The sequence below is a fragment of the Macrotis lagotis genome, chromosome 7, assembly GCF_037893015.1.
Source record: "Macrotis lagotis isolate mMagLag1 chromosome 7, bilby.v1.9.chrom.fasta, whole genome shotgun sequence".
Classification (NCBI taxonomy): Eukaryota; Metazoa; Chordata; class Mammalia; order Peramelemorphia; family Peramelidae; genus Macrotis; species Macrotis lagotis.
Window position 1 is genome coordinate 81,884,923 of NC_133664.1, and position 27,921 is coordinate 81,912,843.

Sequence of the window (27,921 nt, forward strand, 5' to 3'; positions counted from 1 at the left end):
TTTCTCCTTGTTTCTTGGCATGATCTTGGCACTGGAGGAAAGGAAAGGGAAAGGAGAAAATATGGTATTACATTTCAAAGGGAAACCACCCCCCCCAAAAAAGAAAAGAAATCCAGAAAACCCAAATCAAATGTAAAAAGTAGACAGGATGCTGTTTTCCAAAATAACAATTACTAAAATAGCAACAAAAAAAAATTCATTCTGGATTTTGCTCAGAAAGTCCAAGGTAGAATATCCTATCTTGGAGAACAAGGAAACAGTCAGCTTCTAGGGAAATCGTGGGCTGTAAGAACATATCCCAGGTGTGCACGTGAATTAATATCCGGCAGGAAATGTTGCCATCAAATGTTGGGTCCTTGAAAAATCCATACCAGACATTGTGATTCTCACTGAAATTTCTTCAAAAGTTTCCAGTCTGCATTCGACATTGCAATTGGAGATCTATTCTGAAAGGGCAACTGTTTCTTTCCTTTGGTAGGGGAAGCTAAGGGAAAAGAGACAATCTGACTTGTAGAAATGACCACAGATTTTTTTTTCAAATGAAGTTATGCAAATCTGATATACTAAAGTAAATGTTTCATAAAACCAATGACTGCTTAAATTGTGGGACTAAATTGTTTGTATATAAATATTACCTTTTATATTCCATTTGAGTTTTATGTAGATGAACACATTACTTTAATGACCTGCATTTACAGAGTGAGAGCAAGAGAGGCTCTCTCTGAAATCCTCCCCAGCCAGATGGCTGCCTTTTCTTGCATGAGATTAAAAGATGTTTCTCATTCACAGCACTGCTTCTGAGGCAAATTAATATCGCTGGCTAAATTGCTTGTGTTTTTGGAATAAAATTTAAAGAGAACTTTTCAAAGCAATTGGTGTCACAGGTTCTTGGAGCAGATTGCTCTCCAGGTACAGCATGCTGGTTTTAAACATTCAGTAATTAATGGAAAGTATTCTGTGTTAATTGACTGCTTCAGGAAAGGGAAATATAATGACTCCTTATTAATCATGAAAAGAGATGTACAGCATGGAAGCACCACAATAATTGCACTAACGGTGGAGAAATGTTAATTAATGAAAAGAACAATGATGTAAGAAATTAGCTGCATAATGCTTGTTCCTGATGGAGGTTGGGTTCTAACCCATTATTTAGTGGAGCATCCACTGGATGGTGGTCCCTTAAATAGCAAAAGCCTCTAACCTTCCCCCACCCACATGGAGAAGAGAACATCTTCCAAAGTTGCCAGCATTTGGGTTTCTAAAACAAGAGAGAAGCAGAATTCACCCAAAACTACATTTACTTGAAAGAAAAAGTTTTCATATTGTTACATTAAGCCAAACTTCTAGTGTCAAAATTCTGCCCAAATGAAAATGAAATAGTTTGTTAGTGTCATTTGAGTTCAGCACAATTAAAACATTCCAACTTGGGGGGAAGGGGAAAGGAGAAAGTCAGAAGAAGCAAAGGCAAATTATTTCTCCTTGCATTAATCTGAATCCTGGGATTTACTGGCACAGACCATTTTTTTAAAAAATAACTATTGATTTCTCTTTGTTTTTATCTAATTTTGTATCCTTTGGAGAATTTAGAACTTACCTTCAGGATTGCCAGTAAAAATGTTTTTCTATAGAAAAAGAAACAGATTTATTAAAATGCAGACTAACCAATGTAACATCATCCAATAACAGCTAAAAACCACTCAAAATCATTAGTAGCCACAAGACCAAAGCATGTCGTGACCACTCCAGTGTGGCTCTGCAGCAGGTACCAAGTGAAACATCACCATCAGCAGGTTGGAAATGTGTCACCTAGGGACTGGAAAAGAAAAGCAGCAGCAGCAGCATTTTGCAAAATGAACTGGGATGAAACGTGACTGGGTTGCTTCTTGCATTCAATTCTTCTTGCATTTTTTTCTTTTTTTCCCCACCCAGATGGAACATTCTTGGGTTGCAAGGAGCTCTTCTCAGTCACTTCATTGAGCCCATCTACTTGCACAGCATTGTGGTGGGGAGTCTACATCACACTGGCCACCTTTCCAGGGTAATGAGTCACAGAATAGAAGACATTGGTCAGCTGCCAACTTCATACAGGCATAACCGACCCCTCCTCAGTGGTAAGAAAACATCTACTTGTAAGACAAAGGATTTCTTATCTGTCCATAATTGTCTTGGAGGCTGGCCCTGTGTTCACTTATCAGGTCGAAAATAATATATATGGCTTTGGGTCATAGAATGTTTTAGCATTTCATAGGCAAAATGTCCAGACCATGCAATTGTTCAAAAAAATTTTAAGAATTGACAATGGAACCAAATTAAAGAGCTTCAAAACCTAAGAACAAATAGCATTTGAGAGCTCATATTAAGAAGATGCATTGTCAAGCCAATATATTAATGGTTTTAAGTGGGCTTCGTGAAATCATCATATATCCTGTTTTTTTCCAGCAGCCAGTATAACTCAAGAGGCACTAACAGTTATTTGCAAGTTTGTAAGTTATTTGCAAGCATTAGCAGACAATGGCCCTCTTCCTTCTTCTGGTATGATTTTGGGACACGCACTAGTTAGTATTATTCCAAGACTTCTCCAGTATGGTCTCAGTCACAAGGAGCATATTAAAGAATTGCCTACTTTTTGTGGGATTCTGTACTAAGGCACACTATAAGAAATCTTCATTGGAATAAAGCAAAAAAAAATCTGTTTTTAATCATGAAAGTAGGCATAGTAAGAAAATGAAGTGATTGTTGGGTGATCCCAACACTCTTCTGGTGATGCACTTCTCTACAGCAATCAGTTTGTACCTCAGACAGTAGATTTACAATACTTCAATAAGTCCATAATCAAGATTTTTTTCCCAGTTTTATGGAATCTATCAGAAAATGGTTTCCAATATTAAAAGTCTTCAAGAAACCAGGGTTATCCTAATGTTATGAGGAGATATCAAGACATTTTGCTCTCATTTTGTTCCTTCTGCTTATGGCTCTTAGAATTGAAAATCCATGTGTAACTAATATATAGTGATTGTCCTTAAAAGGACTGAACTGAAGTATGCCAGATTTCAAGTGATTTGAATTATGTATGGAGACAAAGCCAAAATTATGTTATTTAAGTCTCTCTACTGACTCAGTCATTATATATGTCTATAATAAGTAGATTATATAACACCTATATTACATAATATAGATGTTATATAACAGATATATTATCTATAATTATATATACCTTATATAGCATGTATATATTTATACAATATACAGATATTACATAATATTATATAATATGTTACATATAATATATATAAATAATCTGGTTGGTGGAGAGATTGGTGAAAGTCTTCTAATGGAATTTGGTTAGTAGAAATACTCTAAATGTCTTGGTCTGAAAGATAATTCCAAATGCTCATTGTCTTTCTTATCAGAGGCACTATTTATAATAATTTTAAAAAGAATGCTAGCAGATATCCAAAAAATTTAAACCCCAATTCACAGCAAGTCATGACTGGAAAATAATATAAATGAGAGAATATCATGTAAATAGTAATGATTTCATTATTAAGGTAAAACAATACATCATGAAAATGTTTTTTAAATGGACGGTTGTTTGGCACTGAGTGGGCAAAACATTTGCATGAGTAAATTATTAATTATTTCCCTTTTACAAAAGAGAGTAGGCAATAGAAAGACAATGGAGATAACAAATACCTATCCAATTCCATGTACGTGGTTTTTGGTTTTTGTTTTTGCAAGGCAAAGAGGTTAAGTGGCTTGCCCAAGGTCACCCAACTAGGTTATTAAATGTCTGAGGGTGGATTTGAATTCAGGTCTTCAGGGCCGGTGCTCTATCTACTGCTACACCTAGCTTTCCCCAATTCAATGTATGTGAAGGTGATTTAAAAATTTTAAATCAAGATATTAATGGAAAACACTGTTATGATTTACCATTCTCAGTGTGACTATTAACCAAGAATAATGTCACTTTAAAGTAATTCCAAGCAAATGTGCTTTTAAAAATCCAAATATAAACAGAATAATATTTACAGCCTTAGACTGAGTAATTTAAGGACTCCTGTGCAAATAATTTTTTTTGTAATTCCTTTTGGATTACAAGGAAAAGGTTTATAAAGCCTATTGTTTTTACTTCTTAAAGAAGATCCTATTATTTAACAGAACAGACATCTTTTTTATATTGTTCCTCTATACTTACAAATCACTTTCAAATATGTAACTTTGTTTTAGTCTTATGATAACCCTTTAAGGCAGTCACAGTAGATGTTAAACTATCTTGTTAAGAGGTTCCAATAGGTTATATGCTTGGTTCTGAATTGTACAGGTAGTAAATGACTGTTAGGACTGGGATTCAGATCTTAGTGTCTGATTCCTAGTCCAGTTCTTGTCCTACCACACTACCTTAAACTATAAGGTCATTATCAACACCACAATTAAGTAATATCTTAATATCATATCAATTCCAGGAGAGATGGTTAGCCATAGTAGAGAATACGAGACCCAAGTGACTTACCTTAGCTCCAACTCAGCATCCTCCACTGTTAAGTGAGGATTGTAACAGCACCAACCTCACAGGGTCGTTACAAAGATCAGATCTGATAAATGTTGATTGTCCTTCACTCTTGAAGAAGACCATGACATCACGGATGCCATAACAAGCATATGAATTGTATTTGATTGAGGGGGATGCTGTGCCAAGTCACCAGCCTCACTTTCTCCTCTGGAACCATCTGAGTCCAGTGGCCAGATATGAATCAGGACAACTGAGATGGTCCTGGATACAAGGCAAACACGGTTAAGTGACTTGCCCAAGGTCACACAGCTAGTAAGTATCTAAGGTCAGATTTGAACTTAAGTCCTCTGGATTCCAGGGCTGATGTTTTATCTACTGCTCCATCAAACTGCTCAGATCTGACGCATAGATGATAGAGAGCATTTTCTCATCCTTAAAATGCCATATGAGTTTTTATCATTATTCCTTGTCTAAGTAAAAAAAGTAGCGCCCTCTGCTACAAGTCTAGCAGGAGAAAAATAAAAAAGGAACTTCCCCAAAAATTAAAAGTTAATATTTATATTTCTAACACTGTTCTTTGACTCACTGTACTCAAATATTCTCAAACAGTCCTAAGAACTCACTTGTATGTACCTTCCCTACTATGATACAATTCATACCTGGTGATCATGTGTAACATATGCTTATCTTCCTGTAAGTTCATCATGGTCCTGGGAGGGAAGGTGGGAGAGAGATGGTCCCATTCAACCTGCAAGAGGTATTATTTGCTTTGCTTTAACTTCATAAAGATAATTAGGACAGTTAGGTGATGCAGTGGATAGAGCACAGGTTCTGGAATCAGGAGGACCTGAGTTTGCATCCGACTCAGATATTCACTGGCTATGTGATCTTGGGCAAGTCACTTAACCCTGATTGCCTCGCCTCCAGGGTCATCTCCACTTGTCCTGATTCATAGGTGGCCACTGGGCCCAGATGACTCCAGAGGAGAAAACGGGGCTGGCACTCAAATCCAATTCACGTGCATGTCACCTCTCTAATGCCATGGTCTTCTTCAAGAACAAAGGACAAACAACAAAAACAACAATGACAATATTGTCAAGTAAAGGAAGTTTGAAACTTCAGATAAAAAGCAAAGATCATCCCTATTAATTAAAATACGCACCAACACTCCATTAATTCGCCTATTCTAATTTGGGAGCTATAATAATTGAAGTATCTGTCTCTCTTTCTGTATATATATATATATACATACATATATATATATATATATATATATGTTTGGTATTTTAAATGAGTTTAAGGAAAATTAACTACAGATTGATCTTTCTTTAGCTACTTTCTTGAAAAGTTGTATGTAAAAGGAATATTTGTCACATTGAATCATTTTCCAAATAACTGCTATTTTAATTTTAGGGATATATTTTTAAAGGATGTTTTTTAAATATAACAAAAAACTCAAAAGAATTCTAAGAAATTATTTCAAAGAGAATTCCGTTTTTTTCAACAAGGGGGAAAATGCATTCATTTTTCTATAAAACCTTGCAAGAAATTGACCAAATGGACACCCATCTCACTCAGAACTACAGAATTGCCATTAGAAATCATCTGGTCTAGGGGCCGCTAGGCAGTGCAATGGATAGAGTACCAACCCTGGACTCAGGAGTTCAAATATGGCCTCAGACACTTAATAATTACCTAGTTGTATGACTTTGAGCAAGTTGCTTAACCCCATTGTCTTTAAAAAAATTCTTTAAGAAGTTAATATATGGGGCGGTTAGGTGGCACAGTGAATAGAGCACACTCCCTGGAGTCAGGAATACCTGAGTTCAAATCTGGCCTCAAAACACTTAATTACCTAGTTGCGTGGCCTTGGGCAAGACACTTAACTCCAACCCCCAAAAAAACAGAAAGGTTAAGTGGTTACCTACAGGGTCACTCAGTTTAGGAAGCTACACTGAGAGAGGATTTGAATTCAAGTGTCCCTGACTCAAAAATTCAAATTTTATCTATTATACACACTGAACTGCCTCCCCTGAACTTGAGTCAAATCTTTTCTTTTGCAAAAGATCTGTAGTGTTGACAGAAATTAAACTGGTTGTAAAATGACTTCTGTCAAGCTACAGGTAACAATGCAGACTAAAATGCCCCCAGGAGAGTCTGGAAGAAGGGAGGTGAACCTCTAGATGCATAAGTAAAAATAAGAATTGTCAAACTGACCTTTAGAATTCCCTCAAAGATGATTTAAGGATCAACCAAATCTTGTCATTGCTTGCTAATTACATGGAATAGGAAAAAATATTCAAGAGACAAAAAAAAGGCAAAAAAAAAATCCACCTTATTTGAAAGAAAGGTAGGGAAGAAGGAAAGAGCAAAAGAGATAGAGAGAAAAAAGAGAGGAAAGACAGAGACAAAAAAGAAAATGTATTAAATACTTAACTTTCTGGACACTGTGCTAAGCAGTGGAAGTATAGGTACAAAAAAGACACAGATTTTACATTCTAATAAGAGAAGACAAGATATAAAGGATAGCTGGAAGTAGAAAAGGCATCATCATCTTCATTTCCTTCTCCCTGTGAAGCTTTGACCTTCCTCCAGGAATCATGTTGGGCTCTAATGGCTAGCTTTGGCAATGCTCTTATCCAAATTCAAACCTTCACCAAACCTCTTGACCATTTCCAAAGCACACCTCCTAGCTATTTTCAATCCACACCTCACCTTCTCCAGTCAGATCATCTTCATCCAAATCCAAACCATCAACCTGACTTAAACTAGAAATAGACTCCAAATTGTCTTTCTTGATATCAAATTTGAAAGGTGTAAGTGCAAAGTCTTACACTTAGGTACAAAAAAAAATATTCCAATTCTACAAATATAAGATAATGAGGGCATCAATAGACAACATTGTTCTGAAGAGGATCTGGGGATCTTAGTAGATTATACATGCTACATGTGTCAGGACTGTGAGGCAGAAATCAAAAAGTTAATGGAATCTTGGGCTGAATTAGGAGGGTCAGAGCTTTCAGAACTATGAAGAGGTTAATTCCACTGTACTTAGCCCTTGTGAAACCTCATCTGGAAAATCATGCTTAGTTCTAAGTTCATGACATGAGAGTTTTGGTATATTTTAGAGAAAAGAAGTCGGGTGAGGAGGGGTATTCATGATAGATATATTCAACTATTTGAAGCATTCACTTATAGAAGAATTAAATCTATTACACTTAGCTTCGTGAGGTAGAATCACAAGGACTGAACATGAGTGGCAAAATGATCAATTGAACTTGATGTCAGAAAAAAAATTAACAATTAGAGCTATCTAAAAGTAGATTTGGAAGAGGAAATAGTAAAGCATTCCAGTATCTTTGCTAAGAAAACCCCAAAGGGGTCACAAAGAGTCAGACACAATTGAGTGACAAAAAATAGACTTACTACCCTCTAGAAGTGGTAGATCCCCCTTCTTTGGAGACCTCCATTCAGAGGCTGAGGAGAGAATCCTTCATGTATGGTCCAACCAAATTACTACAAACATCCCTTCAGACTCTCAAATTCCATGATTTGGTAGTTGTTCCTTTTCACCACTATCTTGACTTTGCCTATATTGTTTGTCCCCAATGGCTGCGATGCTCTCCCTCCTCATCTCCAACTCTACAAGAGCCAGTTCAAGAATTCCCAATTCCTTCTAAGACTCTAATCTAGCAATGCCTTCCACAGAAGTCTTTCCTTTATCTCCCTACCATTAATACCTCTCACAAAAATGCTTTCTAGTTGCCTTTTAAATAATATGTAATGGTGCATTCATTTCTGGGTATCTTGTATCCCTTACAGAGTCTAAGTTCCTTCAGGGAAGGTGCTTTGTTTTTGTCCTAGGATTCCCCAGATACTAAATTAAGGACTTGACAAATAGTTAGATATTAAATAAATTATTGCTGAATTCTGTAATTTGTCTAGTTCTGACTTTGGAGAAAATCAACCATGCAATACTATTTAGTATCCAAATAGACTCTAAGCCTAACTTCCTTATCACATTTTCTTTTTGAAGCCAAACAATCCCATATCCCCTTCCAAAACAAGACCTTTTGCTTAAACTCATGTCAAAACACTTTTGTTTCTCACATTCCAGAATCATAGAACCAAAGAGGTGAAAAGGACTCCAGGTTCAGTCCTTCTATGACCCTCTTGAAGCTTTTCAAACGCTACTTTGTTCATCTTACATTTTGAACTCTGGCACAATGAGAAACAGTTAATTTCTACCAACTTTTAAAAAGAATCCTCTCCTGCCAAAGCCCTTCTGCTCCATATCTTTTGGAATGATGATGAGCCACATGGGAGTAGAGAATCACGTTACTAACAGGCTGGAAAATGAAAAATGCATTTCTCTCCCGCTACTACTTAGCGAAGAGCCCTGCAAGCTTGTGCATTGTTCGGTTGTGGAGGGTAAAGAGACAGAGTCATTTATCATTTTGTAAGAGATCTTCTTTCCCAGAACTAAGAGAATCCCCAACACATCAGTGAAGGACTACACTCTGATTAGATGTCCAAGCACCTAATATCTGTAATATTGTGGCTGTCATTGATGCGGGTGTTGTCGACACTCCCAGGCTCAGCATTGATAGCAAAGCCCTCCACTCCTCCCTAATTTAATCAGAAGGCACTGACTTCTGTCCACTGTCATATCAAGTTCCCCTTTAAACCATGGTGTTAAGATATGGGTTATAAGGAAAGGCAATAATGATAATAATAATGATGATGATGATGATGATGATAGTGTTCTTGCTCTAAGAGTATTGTTATAGGGTCAGGAAATAAGGACTCAAATATTATATCAGGCATTTACTAGAAAAGAATAATGATTATCAGGTCACAAGCATTTATTCAGTTCCTACTGTGTCAGGCACTCTGCTGGAAGTCAAAAAGACAAAAACCAAAAAAAAAAAAAAAAAAGTCCCTGCTCTGATGGTACTGACATTTTGGCAGGGCAAACAATGTATACATGGAAGGAGACAGAGAATAGCAGCCCAGTGTGTTTAGACAGGTATGGAAGAGTTTGTGGAGGGAGAGAGGGAGAAAAACAGAGAAACACAGAGAGACACAGGAGAGACCCAGAGAGACACAGAGAGACCAAGACAGATGGACACACAACAGAGAGAGAGAGACAGATGACAGGTGATGGAGAGGGAGAGAGAGAAAAAAAAAGAGAAATAGAGAAAAGAGCAAGAATGAGAGAGAGGAGAGAGGAGGAGAGGAGAGAAAGAATGAGAGAGTGAGAAAGAGAGAGAAAAGTGAGAGAGAATAAAAGAAGAAAGAAAAAGAGAAATAGAGGGAAGAGTGAGAATGAAAAAGAAGGGGGAGAGAGAGAGAATGAGAGAAGAGAGAAAGAGGGGGAGAAAGAGAGACAGAGAGAGCAAGGCACTGACTGAAGGAAATGAGGAAAGCTTTTTCCTGGGACTTGCTTCTATGAGGTGGCAATGAGAAGAGAAGAAATTTCAGGCATGGAAACAAGAGATGCACTAACATGTGTGAAGAACAGAGAGAAATCCAGTTTGGCTAAACCCTGAAATGTGTATAATGTGAGTCAATTGGGGGAAGATTCTAGAGGCAGGGCAGCTAGGTGGCACAGTGGAGAGAGTGCTGGGTCTAGAATCAAGGAAGACTCAGTTCAAATCTGTCCTCAGACACTTACCAGCTGTATGACCCTAGGCAAACTGCTTAATCTTGTTTGTCTCACTTTCCTCATCGGTAAAATGAGCTAGAGAGGGAAATAGCAAACCACTCCAGTAACTTTTGTTAAGAAAACCTCAAATGGGTCATGGAGAGTCAGACCTGACTTAAAAAATGACAAAATTTCTAAAGGTAAAAGGGATCCATTGCAAAGAATTCACTGTAAAAGGGAATTGTCCTTCCATCCCTCTCTATTTCTGGAAGCCCTAAACCGTGTTCTTTGTCTTTACTGAGACCCAGAATCTCTCACCCCTCAGTTTTTTCCCAGATGATCACACTCAGTCCCAGTTAAGTCTTTTCCCTTTTCCATCTTGATCCCCTAGTGAATCATTTCTAATCTACACTATCAAGTCCCTTGTTTATCTATTCTGTCAAATATCTTGCTCTTCCAAACTCCAACCTTCTGCCTGTTTCTGTTTCTATTCATGGGTTGTTTCTGTTCCTATTCATGTGCTGCTGAACAAAGTTGTAGAAAATTGGGAAATCTCAGCAGTGAGGTAGAATAATGAATAGAGAATTGAACCTGGATTTAGAAAGACCTGATTTCAAATTCCTTCTTACACATTACTGACTGTGTGACTTTTAACCTGTTTCCAGCATTGTAAGATGGAAATGATGGAATAACTATTCTCCAGGGTTGTTGTGAGGAACACACATAATAAAATAATATTTGTGAAATGCTAACATGGTACCTAACTCATAGTAGGCATTTAATAAATGCTTTTCCATTCATTGATATCTGCTATTTATAGAGAAACACATCTATATATTCATTTAATATCCATTTATTAAAAACCTGCTACATCTACAAACACAAATCATAAGGTTATAAAAATAATCAACAAAATTTGTGTTGTGTTGATTTTTCAAGCAATTCTCTATGAGAAATTATTTTATATGAAATAGAATTGCAAAGTACTTAATTAGGGCCCCAGTATTATGGAGTTTCTCTATAGTCTTCAATTGCTTAACCAGGCATTTAAGTTTCATGGAGTAGGGGGAAAAAAGCTGAACTAGGAAGAGAAGACAAATAATCAGAGGTGTAGCCTCCTTTAAATTATCCCTATTCCAAACAGAGTGAACAATAAATGGCTGTTGTATTGGATTAAATTCTAGAGGAGAACCAAGGCTATAAAAATACAGTTCTAAAAAGAAATAAATCGCTCAGCAATGATCATTTCTGTTGCTTAGTGCTTTGTTGTAAGTTTCATCAGAGGTTTCTTTTCACTTATGAGCTTTCCTTGTGTAGTTAAAATGCAACTCAATTTGCCAAAATTAATTTTCTTGACACATTTCATCCTAAAAGACAGCATGGTGTAGAGGACAGTGAGCTGGCTATGAAACCAGAAAGATCTCCTGACATCTGGATGTGTGACCTTAGGAGAAATTCCTTACCCTTCCAGTGCTCTAGGCAATATTCTGAGACTATAAGTTGCTTCAGAAGGTATCAATTTGAATTAGTTGCTAAGAAAGTACCAATTCACATTAGTAGAGGGAATTTCCTCATTGGGAATTCATTCTACCACTTAAATCATTGGCCTAGTCGCATTCCTGTCCCCATTTCCCTGGAGAATAAGGGCAAAATCAAGGGTATGACCATTTCTGTGTATAACTATAATGAGGCAGAGGAATGGGATCATGGAAAATGAGTAAACTGAGAAACTTAAAGGTTAGGGTATTTGAGGGAATATCAAAATATATTTATACATACACACACAAATTCTCTAGTATAAGAGGAGATGCTGTGGAGAAGAGAATGACTATGTTAGGCACTGAGTTCATTAAGGGAGGAAGGAGAATATCCTGGAAATATGCAAACAATAGCCACATGAATCTTGATTGGATAATAAATATGTATTGAATAAGTCTCAAAAGAAAGTGGTGGTGGGGTGGGGAGAGCCTAGAAGTAGCAAAGGTGAAGGACTACCATCATAGGTAGTGAGTCCAAGACATGACTAGAAAATCCATTGAAAAGAAAGGGTAACCAGAGAAGCAAAGTCATTAGAAGTGAGTCAGATCTCAGTGAGTGCCAAAGATTGAGGATGTGAGAATGGCAAAGGTTTAAGATGAAGTCTATGGATCAGTCATTCCAGAAAGCATAATGGAAGGGGTGGGTCATTTTATAGTGGGAGATTGATGGGGATGGTGTTAAGAGAGTGGTCAGTGGAGGATGGAAAACAGGGTCTGAACAATGGTGACTGAATGTTCAGAATTGCAGGAATGGAATGGAAATATGTTACCCATTGAAGAATTAGTTCAGGCTGGTTTTTGTCCACAGGGGAATCATCCTTGAGAAGAGTTTTCCCAGAAGATGTGGAAGGGCAGGGTAAAAATTTGCAAGGAAGGAACCCAGAAAAGAGTGATGTAGATCTTATGGAGCTGTATGTGACCAGACAAATACTATATATATTTGATTCTGTCAACTGGACTCCAATTGACCCTTAACTTCTGAGTGGCCAGAGCCAAATCAGAGCAGGCTAGAGACAGGAGAGTCAAGACATAAACAGAAATTAATTAATTTCAGAGTGAGAAAAATGACACATTCAAGCAGAACCCCATCCCCCTGCTAAGAAGGAGGGTCACAACACAATCATACTAGAGTTCTCGAGACAATTCTCATCATTGGCATTTCTTAGGACAACGCAGGAGTTCTTGGCTTCTGTGGGAGCAGTCATTGTCTCAGATCTTGGGGATTGTGATTACACTGTGGGAATTCTGTGATGGAACAGGAGTACAGTTCAAGGAACAGGGATTGTGAAAATGTCATGGATGGCTCTGGCAAACAGGAGGAGCTAAATCCCTCAGTGAACGTGTGATTTTCCTGATGATGTTTGTCCTTCATCCTATTTTTTTTTCTTTTTTTGGTTTTTGTAAGGCAATTGGGTTAAGTGATTTGCCCAAGGTCACTCTGTTAAGTAATTATTAAGTGTCAGACCAGATTTGGATCAGGTCCTCCTGACTCCAGGGTCAGGGCTCTATCCACCGTGTACTCTTCATTCTTGAAGCTGACCATGACATCAGGGGAGTTGATGCCATGACAAGCACATGAACTGGATTTGTGAGGGGGGGGCTGGGCTACATCACCAGTCTCGCTTTCTCCTCTGGAGTCATCTGGGTCCAGTGGCCAACTATGGATCAGGATGACAGGAGATAGCCCTGGATGTGAGTGAGGGTGGTGCTAGGCCAAGCAATCCTCTTTGCCAGAGGATGAAGTCATCCAGAATACAAAGGATTATTGTTATGACAAGCCCAGGACCCAGCTTGCTTGCTGGGCCTTAGTTCTGTAAAACAGGGTTATCTCCAAAATATTTTTGACAACTTAAATAAGTAATTTATAAAATGTGGGTAAAGCCTCTAGTTCCTAAGATCCCTGAGCAATAATATCAACTCATAAATCTGTAAATTTACAAAGCATTTCCCTCAAAACAAGTTTATGAAGTTGGTAATCCAAGTATTACCCTGATTTAACTTAATCAGAAAACTGAGTTTTTGAGAAAAAGAGTGGTGTGCCCAAGGTCACAGAGAGTAAATGTTGAGACTCAAATCCATTCCACTGCTCTATTGGAGTGCTCTAAGGAACAAAACATCATTCAAGCAAAGGAAGAAGTCATGGCATGTTAACTTTCAAGAAATACTTTCCAAGTATTTCCAAGACTTGCCACTAGTCTCCTACTGACCTGCATTTCTTTCATTATCCTTCTTGCCATACTTTCGGGATACTTCCCCACCACTCCATTATTCAGGGGGGTAGGGGATCTGATGGTTCTAAGAAGAGAAGTAGCTGTTTTTTAGAATGGAACTCTCCATCAGAGGAGCAGCTGGACCTCCTTCCCAGTGACAGAGAGAGAGAGAGAGAGAGAGAGAGAGAGAGAGAGAGAGAGAGAGAGAGAGAATGATCCAGAGCCACTGTGGTTTCATTCAGTAGTTCAGCAATGAAAGGAGGTAGGAAAGAAAGCAGGAGACAAAGGGATAGTCTGCAAGAACACTGACTCTGGAGAATCCAAGCTTTTCATATTTTTTCAGTCCAAAATGAGCAACCCAATTAAGGGACCCAGATGGCAAAGCCAGGCTCTGCGAACCATTGCTCTGGCCTGACCCCTATAGGGGTAAGCAGGAGGGGGGAGGAAGGAGGAGGGCTCTGGCTGTTTCTCTTGGCCCCTGCCTCACCTGGCTGCAGTTCAGAGTTGCTTCTCAGTATACCTAGTCATCCTTGACCTCGGGATTGGCTCCTCTTGACAAAGCAGCTCTTGCCCAGTACAACAGGCAGCAGCTGCCAAGGTGCCAGATCGGCTTCCCTTCCTCATCTCTGAGGGCTTAGTCGCTGCCACAGTAAATCAGTTCAAGAAGAAGAAAAGTAGTCCACAGCAATAATAGCAGCCTAGATCTGTTTTCTCAGGACAGTGACCCATGGAAGGGCATCCTGCAATTTTTCAGCTCTAGTGCCAGGCTGAGACTCAGAAATAAGAGACTCCATCCTGGGGCAAGCAGTATGATCCATTGTCTGGACAGGTGAGGCCAGTCATAAATACTATCCCAGAAGTCCCTGTGTTGGCAATAGGATATAGCAGAAAGCTCAAATAGAGTTAGAAGATCTGAGTTCTAATACTGGCACAATGATGGATGAGCTATATGACTGGACAAGTGACTTAACCTGGAGGTCAAATGCATGGTTGAATGAAAAAAAAAATTGCATTTGTTGGGAATCAAAATACCTAAATTCAAATCCTACCTTTTTTCACCAACTTTCTGTGCAATCTTGAGCAAATCACATCTCTACACCAGATGTCACTTCTCTCACTCATTAAAAAAAAAAAAGTGGGGCAGGGGGAGACAGAGAAATTATATAATCTCTAAGGTCCCCAAAGTTCCATGATATTCTCTGTGACACTGTAAATTCATAATTCATTAAATTCTTAATTCATTAATTCATAATCTATGATAGCTACCCCAAAATGTGAGGCTTTGAGCAAGAGGACTGAAGTCTGACACCACACAATGTGAGGGAAGAAGGCAAGCTGAAAGCATCTGCTTCCTTCCTTCCTAAATGCTGACAGACATTTCTCTCTCCTGCTTTTCTTCCCACTTAAAATCTTCCCTCTGGAAATTACAAAGTCTGTGTCCATGCTCTCTTCTAACTAAAAATTTTCCTTTAGGACAAGGACAGCTCACACCCCAGTGGATAAGCTGTAGAAATCCAATGCAAGTATTGTATGAGGTAGATGACATGTAAGAATTAAGACTTCGTGAGTCTGACTAGGGATTCCTGGTTACTTCAGAAGCCCCTGGCTACTTATTAAGCCACATAAAATCACCAGATGGGTGGAACTTTAGCATGTCAGAAGCCAGTGTCAGTGATCTAAAGCTTAGTTCACCTCCTATCCTTTTCAGTCAATGCACCAGAAACTATGCTTATTTGGATTTGTAATTGGATCAGAAAGTCCTTTCTCTCAACATTCTACATGATTATTTATCGATTTATATCATTGACTAATTACATGTCTTTGCCTTGTCACTAGATAAACTTCAAGTTTCTTGAATACAAAACCATGTGTTCTATTTATTTTATATATCTCTTCCAGCCCCCTATTCTCAGAGTGCTTCACATCATGACAAAAACAAAGGAGGTTTCTCAAGAGATATTTGCGTAAAGTGACTGTGGTGCAATGGAAGGAACAATCCATATGGAGTTGGAGAATCTGAGTTTAAACCCTAAATATACTCTTCTCTACCTTGTGACTCGGGCAATTCAGTTAACCTGTCTGAATCTCAGTTTTCTCATGTGTAAAATGAATGGGGTGGACTCTACCACACTGGAAATCCCCTCCAGTCCTAGATCCCCGGGCTAGTAGTAGATGGGCACAGTTTTTGTTCACATTTCTGTACAAAGCTTCCTTAAAGTGTTTTTCAACTTTCTTTGGCATGAAGTTATCCTTACATTATTAATCCTACAAGAATCAACCTTTTTTTAAAATAACATCTCTACTATGATATCTCATCTTCATGAGATAACATAGAAGGTTTGGCCACTGGAGCTCAAGTTCTGGAAAAATTTCAAGGAAGGCCTGATGACGGAGTCCATGTTCATTTCCTAAGGACTGGCCTGAGTTCTGAAACAGCACCAGATTGGCTGCAGGTGATCTAAAAAGAGCAGCTATTAAATTATAAAGGGGGATGGAAACTATCAGTGGAGGGAGCATTATTTAGTAACAAAAACCAATGAGTATTTATTAAATTCCATATACCAAGCATAGTATAACTCCTTGATATAAAATATTAATACTTCATTATATAATAATTATGTTTACCATACTACATAATTATTTTTAACATAAAATTAATATGACTATAGTCTAAATGATATTAAATAATTTTAATAAATGCTGATCAATATTGATATTATATTTATAGAATTATAGTTAATATAAAATTAATATGACTATATTATAATGATGCAATAAGTATAATTTAATAAGTTCTAGCTAATATTGATATTGTATTTATCTACTATAATTATTTTTAATATAAATTAATGTGATTATATTCTGAATTATATAAAATATATAATTTTAATAAATGCTTATAAATAGTGGTATTATATTTCTATCATATGGAATTGTAATTAATATAAATTACCATGACTATATTCTAAATGATATATAATTTAATGAATGCTAGTAATGTTAATAATTTTATTTAATTAGCCTTTAATAAATGCTAACAAATGATACATTGTGATTAGTACCTTCCTGATGTCTGCTAGGATAAAAAACAAACTTTATCTTGACAGTTAAAAGTCCTTTACAGTCTATTTCCAATCTATTTTCTCACATTTATTTTACATTATCTTCTTACAAGTGCGCTTTGTTCTAGCCTGATGGCCTACTCACTAATCCCCAAACTCAAGACAGGCTGTGCCCTATACTTGGAATGGATCTGCTCCTCACCTCTGATGCCAAAAAATTCCTAAATTACTTCATGATACCACTCATGTGCTATCCCCTATAGGAAGCCTTTTTTGATCTCCTTAATTTTTAGTGTCCATATCCTCCTCCTCCTCCTCTTCCAGGTATGATAATAAGCTTATAGGTTTACAGTTTGAATTTCCAGTTGAATTAAATTTCCTTTTATGCCTGGGTTTTTCTTCATTCTTAAACTCCTGGTACATTGCATACAGTAGACAATAAGTATTTATTAGATAGATGGTTTCCCTGTCTTAACTGGTAAAACAATGATCTAAACAAGTTGCAAAAATAAGGAATAAAGACTATATATAATATTTCAAGATTGTAGGGTTGTAAATCTAGGATTATAAATGAACACAGATGGCATCTGATTCAATCCCTTCATTTTTCATACTCAGAAACTGAGATTCAGAGGTATTCTTGGCATAGATAATTGTCAAAAGAAAGATTTGAATTCAGGTCCTTTGAATCTAGAGTCAGTGGTCTTTCCATTTTGTTCTTTCAATCATATCCAACTCTTTGTGAATTTGTGAGCCCTTACTATCCATAAGGTTTTTGTGGTTTGTCATTTCCTTCTCCAGTTGATTAAGGAAAATGGGGGTCAAGCAACTTACCCAGGGACACATAATTAGTGTCTGAGGACACACTTGAACTCAGGTCTTCTGACTCTAGGCCCAGTTTGCTCTATCTACAGAACCATTTACCTGCCCCACTATTCCATACCATCCCCAATATAACATGGCACTGCACTTTTTGGTTTCTTCCTTGTTATGCTCTTAGGAGCCAATTTTCAGGACAGGGATATGCTCTGATGCCTTATTCTCTTTTGACAGGAGTGAGTAATGCCGAGCTGCGCCAGCCAGGAAAATCTCCCCAATTCAGCGTGAACTGGATTATGGGTAATGCAGATCTAGAGGTTATTAATGCTACCACTGGAAAGAGAAATTGTGGAAGCTCTTCCAGGCTCTGCAAACACGTGCTCTCTGCCCGATGGGCAAAACTTTATGGAAAGGTAGGCCATGCATTTGCCTTTTTGTAGGCACACTTGGTGCTCTTAGACCCAACATCATGCTCCACAAGCTGGTCCCAATACTTCTCTTAGGCGATAATGAGAGACACTGCTTTATGGGATCAGCTCTGGTTTTCATTTCCTTTCTCTCCAATGACCTAAACCAATAAAAATTCCTCATCCTCTCCTTGCTTCAGGAAGGGAATGCTCCATTTTAGAGTCTTAAGATTGACTAATAGGGGTTCCAAGCATATAAACAACTATTAATTTCCCTGAGAAACCTCAAACTGCATTTCTGTGTTTCATCCAACAACCAGATTGAACTGTCTGCCATATTTGCTCCCTCATGGACCAGAGCAGAAGAAACAAGACAACTACTCTAGCATGCCCATATTTAGAAATCTAGGTGGAAGAGATCTGAGAATTCTCTCACAAAGGTTGCATCATCCTTCTCACACAAACACTGAATTTGAATAACAGAGGCAGAAAAGCTTTTGTGACTTCCTCATCACCCATAGAGCATATGGGTGCTTTCTCTTTTCAAAGTCCTTATATATGTGTGTGTTGGAGGGGGGAGAATAGCTGCTGATGGACAAGTCCACTAATCTAGAACTCAAATAGAAATGGTGACCATAATACTGACTTCAAAACCACATAGTTATGTATTTGAACATGTTAAACATGTTAAAATCATATAGGAACTATTTCAATGTGGCTTGGACTATACTCAGGAACGACATGGACCACAGATGGTCTGCAGGCCATATATTTGACACCTCCATTCTAGAACAGGCAAGGAGAGAAGCCTTAATGAACTTCAAACTCCTTTCCATTGGAGATCCTCCAAGACTGTTGAGAGATGAGAGGAGCTTAGATATATGATAATAGAGACTTCAAGGACTTCCCCTATCCTGACCTACTACTTGGGCACCTGCTAGGGAAAAAAAAGAAGGAAATATTTCAAACTCAGGGAAAATCAAGTTCATTAGACCTAGAATCCAACAAGTGATACCTTCAAAATTCCAACTCCTTTTCATTTCAACCATTTTTATAATAAAATTTTTTCCAATAGCCTTTTCCTTGATCAGTTTCACTATTAGAATTAATCATATAAATTATTTTTAAGTTAAAATCACATAAGTATTTTGATAGAAAAAAAAAAGTAGGGACACAAAAAGGTATTTAAATGGATCTTCCTTTGGTCATTTGCAAAACAATGTTACTTCTAATGTCTAACAGCCCATATTACATCTTAAGGAAGACATGGAATAAGGAACAGAGCATTGGAATTTTAGTTGACAGGTCCTGAATCTCACAGACAGTTCTGCCACTAACACAGTCACTTCAATTCTGGGTCTCATTTTCCTTATCTTTAAAACCCAAGAATTCACACTACATTTGCTTTCACATTTATACTGAGATGGGGCAAAGGAAAGAGTATTACAAATTTCAAGTATGAAACCTTAATTTGAGATTAATATGTTTCATCATCCTTATGTTCCTTTTTCAGTTCTAAAATCTAAAATAAAAAATAAGGCCTTTAGATCTGTATTGGTTTTATCTATTGGCAGGTTTTCCTGTACATTATAAGATTTGAGTTGTTTGCAGTCATTAATATTTGTCTGCTTTGAGGTCATTTGGGGTTTGAGTTTTTTTTCTTCTCTATAATGTCAAAGATGTACTGTTGGATCGACTAAGTTAAGATTTTGGGAGGTCAGAAGATGTCATTGATTTTGTCCTCCTACAAAACAAAAGATGCTTTCTTTTCCTGCACATGCTTGAGGTGATATTGGACCACGAGCACGTGTCTTTGTCTCCAAAGATTGTTTCTGGCAGACACTTCAGTTTGACTTTCTAATGAGCATTTGCCCAGAACTAGCCCAAGGCCCTCCCCATTCCTTGCTTTCCCTCCCCCTTGATGCCTCCAACCTCTCAGCACTGGCATGAAGCCCTGCTGTTTGAATCCATGTCCTATGCTGATTTCGTAGAGCTAGCCATTAAACCTTGATACTCTAAGAAGGAAAAGTCTGAATTCCTTATGTCATTTGATTAATAGAAAGCTCTTATATCACTTTTAAGGCTCTGCTAAAAAAAAAAAAATTCTTACCACCTTTTCTTTTTTCCGTCCATCCCTACCTCATTCCCATCATCAAAAACCTCCCACCCTAGCAGGAAAGCCATTTGTTTTAGCTTTTCATCACACTAATGTCTGTTTGAACAAAGGCTCCTTGAGCAACTTGGCTTGCCAAAAAGGTGCCTGCCGGGCACAGCTCTCTTGTACAGTTATCTCTGATATTTTACAATGTTTTTTTTTAAGAAGGGCAAATACCCAGAGATCCCTCTTATTTTGTTGCTTATGAAATTCATAGGAAAGATTACTCAGCTGTTAAGAGCCCCATAGCCCTACCCCAGTTCCATTCTGTTGGCTTATTTGTCTGTTCTCTCTGATTTCTGTTTCACAGCTGAGCACACGGATACCAAGCCATGGAGATGCGCCATCAGTGTACTGCGAGGCCAAGTTGGTGGCCCAGACTTACCAGTCTGTTAAACAGCAGCTGTTTAAAGCATTTCAGAAAGCAGGCCTGGGCACCTGGGTGAGGAAACCCCCAGAGCAAGACCAATTTCTACTAACTGTATAAATCATTAGACTCCTTTGCTACTCAACCAGATTGAAACAAGTGGAGAAGGCCAGGGCAGAACAAGTGAGCTAAACAAAAGGATTGTGCTGATCAGTTTTCCCTTTTAGGTCCCAGAAAGACATACAAGCACAGTGTACTGTATTTGAATGAGGCACAGAATTATGGCTTTGGAAACCATCGCTTCTCATTGCCAACACCCTACCATGGTTGTGAATGTCAGGACTCCTGTCTGGCATAAATAATAGTGCCACTGAGTGATGCCATGTTCCTTCCATTTCTTCCCCAGGATATGATGCTGGGTGTGATTTCTACCTAGGATTCTGGGGTAATAGTCAAAGTTAAAAAAAATAAAAGAGGTACCAAACTAACCCCAGCTTAAAATAAACTCAGGTACCACCAACATCCCCAACCTGCCCCCAACTTTCCAAATAAGTCAAAAGTGGAGAAGAAATCCCCTTTCTAGCTAGTGTCACCTCTATAAGGGCAGGAATACACAAAACCAAAAGCAAATTTCTTTATTATAGTGTACAAGCCCTCTTTCATGATATGATTTTGAGCAACTTAGAACATATAATTTCATCCCTATTGGACCTGCTCAAATGCCTGAAATTCTACCTTGAGTCACTTTGTTAGATATATGCATTTTCATAAAGTTTGCACTAAAATAAAAATCCCCCGGAAAGGAATAACATATTAATCTAACACCTATTAACACCTAAATTGTGATTAGTTTATCATAAAACTAGCAGTAACATAAAAAGCAGAGCTGAAACCCAAGAAAGCTAGAGAAAAGATGGGCAGATCTTAAGTATTGGAAGAAAATTCAGAAAAAAGAGTGAGAGCTTGGGATTGTCTTGTGGAGCATAACTTCTCAAGGCATTTCAAGATGGAACAATTTGGTAGGGAGGCTCTGAGTTTGGCCAGGGCATAGATTATTGAGTTATAGGGGCTTATATACTGCTTATATTATTGAGCTCTAAGGTTCACTCCATGGATAAAACATCTCAGCTCTGCTACTGATTCAACTATGTGACCTTGGTCAAGGCAATTCCCTTCTCTGGGGTCTTAGTTTCCTATAATCTATAAAATGAGAAACTAAATGGTCTCTAAGGTCCCTTTGGTCCAAGGAGCAGCCCAGGGGCAGCAAGCACTTCAAGAAAGCATGGACCACTGAAAGGAGATAGAAGGGAAAGTCCCAAAATAGCAGTTTCACAATTTTCTTCTGGTTCAACGCTGGACCCCAGTTAATTCAGTCAATCATCATTTATTCCAAGCCCAGGGATGAGTCCTGGAAATGCAAATACAAAAGTAAGATGGTCTCTATCTTCAAGATATCTTCCTTGGGAGAAATATGTACAACAGAGAAATAAACATAAACTATATGCAAAGTAAAGTAATGGGAATGAAGGATTGTACCTGGGATATTCTATTTTAATCAAGATGGGGAAAAAATGGGAGATAGGAAAGGCAATCAAAACTGTAGCTACATACTACAATAATTGCCTCATCATACCCAAACCCAACTAGAAATTACCCTATCCTTGCATTTCAATGTTTTCCTGAGAGGTTAGAGATCCAACTATATTCATTCACTTAATAAACATTGACTAAATACCTAGTCTTTGCCAGGCACTAGTCATTAAGGGGCTACAAAGATAAGTAAGTCATGTTCTCTGCCCTCAGGGAGCTTATAATCTAGTAGGAAAGCTAAAATGTGTATGCAAATAACTATATAATACATGATAAGATTTAGCAGTGCAATAAGAGAGGTGTAGCATGCAAACAGATTTCGAATGAGGGAATGATCCCTTCTAGATAGAAAAGCTTCATGGAGAAGTTTGGATTTGAGTTGTGTCTAATAACACTAATGTCCCACAGACTCAGGGTCACAGGGTTAGCTCATTGTATCCCAGTGTCCTAGGCAACTGCCTACATTGCAGTTGCCTATGACTCTCTATTTATGTCTTCAAAGTCTTATATGTACCACTAACTCACTATGTGACTTTGAAAAAGTGACTTCCTCTCTCTGGGCCTCAGTTTCCTCATCTGCAAAATGAGAAAGTTGAGGCAAGTGATCTCTGAGGTCCCTTCCAGCTCTAATAGTCCATGATTCTAAGTAACTCGGAGACTTCAGACCACTATCCTGAGACAAGTATAAAAGGATATGAAAGACTGATAATTAGGTGGTGAATTCAGGTAGCATAGATAGCCAACAAGGTTAATTTCATTCCCTCTGACCTTCCTTTTAGCACCTTAAGTTTGCAGCATTAAAGAATAGAGCAAGTAGCTCTAAGAATGAGAAATTAAAATTAGTTTCATCACATTTTGAATAATTCATCTCTCCATAATGGAAAGGGAAACAAAATGAAAGGTCATAAGTGGGCAATAAAGCCAAATGTTCTGCACTGTACATCTTTCTTCATCAGCTGAATTCACCACCTAATGACATATTTGTGCAAAGAATGCCCTATTAATGACAATGACTCCAAGTTATATGTTTTCAGGAAACATGGAAAATAAAGGTCTTGGTTTCTAGGGCAGAAACCTTCCTCCTGAGATCTATGTGACCTGTTGTTGAAGTCTCCATAGTATATTGACATTTTCCACCCCAAAACATACACTGCTTTCTTGTCACCAAGTACAACATCCCTCCCACGCTGTTACTTGCCAGGTCCAAAGTCACAATGCCAGAGGGATCACTTGTAAATCATTTCACTGTAGTGGAGCACAAATGACAAAATTATCTCAGTTTTGTTTGTCCAACCCTAGAACATTCTTCATGGCCAATGTATAATATCAAGTCTTTTGCTTTTAGTTTTTTCTTTTTCCCCATAGAAAGGATTTCAGGATCTTAAACCTTTGTTTCCTTTTTGACTGTAGTGTTTCTCTTAAAATCTGTATATATACATATATATCATGCTGCTACTGATTTGTGATGAGTGTCTTGTTGTTCCTTCAAAATGTTCAACTGAGTTACTTTTCAAACACATAGCTCATGTTTTTTTTCATATAATTTGCTTTTTATTAATATCAATAAAGTTTAATGCTTTTAAAAAGAATATATAAATATATATATATAGCATTTACCATGTCTGGAGAGCCATATGGAGTAAAGACATAGTATATTGATGCCCAGAATAGAATAGTTACAGTATTTTGATGAGCTCCTATTTTTAGATTACAAATTTCAAGCTGTGTCTATAGTATTTGTTTTCTAAAGAAAAAAATTAAAGTTGTTGGAATTTTATTGTAATAAAGAAATTAGATGTTTTTAATTTAGAGTAATAGAGATTCCCCTTGAAGAAATCTTGCCAATGATACATCCTGTCTGAATGACCCAAAATATAAAAATAACACTTTCTAACTAAAACTAATGAGAAGTCTTTGAGGGTAGGGGAAGGTATAGGGAGCCAACCAGTTGCAGAGATCAACTTCTTTGGGTTTATTTTAAGTACCTTTGGTGAGTTCTCTACCTTGTTTCTCTAGTAAGATCCAATGTCTATATCCCAACTTACTGCTTAGGGATAATCCATTGGTCAATATATTTCTTCAGGGAATCCCTAAAACAGGAGCATGATACTCTATAGGAAAAACTACATTAGGAGGGGGGAGGGGGAGAGAGAGAGAGAGAGAGGGAGAGACAGAGAAAGAGAAAGAGAGATCCCCCAGAGGAAAAATTGTATGAAAATTGTTAGTTTTCTACTACTGCCACCACTTGCATTCTTTCTTTTTTTTCCTCTCTTTATCCTTTTTGATCCAACAACTCTAATGGAAAGAATACTGGATCTGGAAACTGAAGACAGGAGGTTTTAGTCCCAAGCTCTCCTAATGTACTAGATATGTGACTAGAACCTTTCTAATGCTTAGTTTACTCATCTGTAAAATAGAACAATAAAAATGCACCACCTACCTCACAGGGTTGTTGTGAGGATCAAATGAGATAATTTAAACTGTAAAGCATCATATCAATGCACACTTCCATTTTTTATTCTCCTTTCTTTCCCCCCATGAATTCTTTTTTTTTACTATAACCCCTGACTGTACACCCACAAGTGTTTATTAATTCAAGACTAAAGAGAATTCTGCCCTTGTTGTACCTTGACAACTTGAAAAGTTGAGGTTCACTGGTTCTGAATGATTGGAAGACTCTTGTTTGCAATGGGACCTTTACCCAGAAATGTACACTGCAGGTATGAGATTGGGTGTCAAATACAACATCTTAAGGCATCTCCTTATTTAAAAGTGTGAGGTACTGAACAATCCTTTGTCTTATGAAAAAACTTGATGACAGTCCCAATCCCCTCATCTCACATAGGCACTAGGTCTCTAATGCTCCTTAGAATAAGCAGCCACCCCAAACCCAGGAAACTATACCCCAGCAGTTAACTGTAAACAGTCAACATTTTCTGAAGCAAAAGGACCTAACCCAATAGTAATTCTTAAATGAAGGTATGTACATAAAAGCATGAATGAATGGCAATACTGTACCAATGAGTGTACATTTGTAATATTTGTAAAAAAAAAACCACAAAACCACAAAGAAATCTGAATTTACACATGTGAATTTTCCGCTAAGTTCTGTAAATTGCACTTCAGTGATACCTAAGTGAATGTTTCTGTTAAGTGAATAAAAATCCCAAGTAAAATTGTTCTTTCCTGGATTGCTGGGCCTTCTTCATCATAGTTTATGGCAGTTCCTGAAGTCTGAGCTCTGTAGCTTTGGGATTCACCAAGATTTCCCAACCTTGAGAAATATTATAGTAGTCCAGTAAGAGGCCCCAAGGGCAAATCTCACCATTACCACCAGTTATAGACAAATCAGCTCACCTTTCAGACATCCACAAAATGGTAAAGTTGAATGGTCACTTCCAAAGTGCCTTACATCTCTATGTCTATGATACCATGACCTCTATCTATAAAAAGCATCACATTTTTGAAAAAAAATATTGATTCGCATATGTTTCCCATTGGATTCTGGCCTCAAAACTACCAGTCTTTCAGCTGTCATCCTTGCCAACAATCAATAGCATATCATGAAAAGTTTTTGGATCAAGAGTCATGGATTCTAACCCTAGTTCATAGTCATAGATCCCTAGACAAGTCATTTAATCACTTGGAGCATCTGTTTCATCATTAGTAAAATGGAGATAAGTCCTTTTCTTCCCACACAGGTATATTTTATCTCATTTGAGCCTTATGATAAAGTATTCTGAGTAACACTTTGTAGATATTATGCAGCACCCTAGAAAGTAAAACACCACACAGATGTTGGTTATCTATATTCCATGACAAAACTGGATTTCCAAGAATTAATGCATTCCTTTTAGACTATATATGAAATTGTGCACTCTGTCAATTTTAACCTCACACATTATGAGTTTGGAGTTTACCTCTGAAACACAAGCCAAGTTGTATGTTTGGGTTGTAAGGAATATCCCCCCCTTAAATAAAAATCACTCAGATGGATTTGCACTAGAGACCTTTCATCATCTAGACAGCAGTTGGATGTCCAATGGGATAACCCACACTTCTGATACATTTTAAAGACTAAATGACAGAGCAGATAGGTGGTTCAGGAGAAGCTGAGTTCAAACCTGCCCTTGGACACTTATTAACCTTGGGTAAATCACTAACCCCTGCTTCCTCCAAAATGAAAACGAAATACTGAAGGTCTTTATTTCCTGGTTATCAAATAAATAGTCTATAAAAATATTTTCAAGTTGGTTGACTAGGGAACTGCTTATGAAAAGTGAGTGAGGTTCCCTATGCAAAATTATCTTCTCTCTGTTATAATATTTAGAATTATGTTACTAGGAATTCATTTTAAGTACTTTGCTTTAGTTTTTAAGTGTCCATTACTGAAATGTAAACAGAGTTGGCTGTGGCCCTAGAGATCAACTCAACTCATTTTACAAATGAGGAAACTGAGGCCTAGTTAGGTTAAGAGATTTTCCCAATGCCAGACAGGTACTAAATATCAGAGGTAGGATTTGAACCCTCAGGAAGAATTGTAAAGCAAATGTTATTGTTGTTATTTGTCCCTCATTCTCAAAGAGGAGCCGATGATGTATCAGGGAGGTAATGTCATGACATGCAAATGAATTGGACTGAAGTGAGAGAACTTGCCAGCCTCCCTTTCTTCTCAGGAACCATCTGGGTCCAGTGCCCAGATATGGATCAGGATGACTGGAGACAGCCTTGTATGCAGTGGGAGACCTCGATCCTTTGAAGCTAAGGTCTTTTAGAGGTCGGTCTCAGGTTGACTGAGGCAATGCCCATTCAATGATTAAAATAGGTAAAAAAGAAATGAAAGAAAAAAATGGACTGTGTTGCTTAGTCAAAAAAAAAAAAAATCAGTCTCAGAGGGGAAGACCCACAGGGTTTCAGGACAAAACAGAAACAATTGTTATTTACATTCATTCTGAGCCAATGAAGACCAAAACAATGAAATCTAGGCTAGAAGAGGGTCAGACAAGAATTCAAGACCAGTTTAGTGGACAAAGGGTGATGTGAAGTTTTTTAGCATTGCATAATCAAAGAAAATTAGACTGAGAATGGAGAGGAATTCTAATTCTGGCTCTGGCTGTAACTATCCTCTCTGTCTCTGGGCTATTAGTAACTTTTCTAAACCTCTATTTCCTAATATAGAAAATGATGGGATTAGGCAAGCAAGTTAGGCACAAATTCATACATTCTATGATTTGTTTCCTCCATAATGCAGGTCATATTTCAGAATTTTGGGGATTGCAAACTTTCTCTTCTTCCATTTTTACCTCCAGTTCTCATCTGGCCTTGAACCAAATTCTCTACAAGCACCACTCTGTTTAACCAAGAGAGAAGTCAGAGTTTTCCAAGAGAATTCCGTTAAACTATAAAGAAGGGAAAGTAAAAAAATTAAATATTAAATTAAAATAAAATAAAATAAAAAAACAGACAGACAGAGATCAGATGAGCTGAAGAACCCAGGAATCTGGAAGCAGGAGGCAACATGGTACAGGGAAAAAGCACTTCTGAATTTAAATCCCATCTTAGTTTTTTGGACAAGGCACTAAACTTCCCTGGAGCCTCACTTTGCTCATCAGTAAA

General features: G+C 37.6%; 1 protein-coding gene and 1 long non-coding RNA gene across 3 annotated transcripts in view; one reads left to right on the forward strand and one right to left on the reverse strand.

Moving 5' to 3' along the window:
• ADARB2 (adenosine deaminase RNA specific B2 (inactive)) overlaps positions 1–21,692 on the forward strand; it is a 704,572-nt gene extending 682,880 nt beyond the window's left edge. Inside the window, 3 exon segments of the mRNA XM_074193215.1 lie at positions 1,930–2,111; positions 18,021–18,199; positions 20,659–21,692. Coding sequence (XP_074049316.1) covers positions 1,930–2,111; positions 18,021–18,199; positions 20,659–20,835 — 538 coding nt within the window. The 3' untranslated portion in view covers positions 20,836–21,692.
• Positions 1–27,921, reverse strand: LOC141492657 (uncharacterized). 2 transcript variants are annotated; one of them, XR_012470017.1, is made up of 3 exons: positions 27,775–27,921; positions 27,527–27,655; positions 1–484 (listed from the first exon to the last, which is right to left on the reverse strand). It is a non-coding gene; the product is annotated as an uncharacterized LOC141492657 (long non-coding RNA). The 2 variants fall into 2 exon arrangements; XR_012470018.1 differs by lacking the exon at positions 1–484 and adding an exon at positions 5,183–5,258.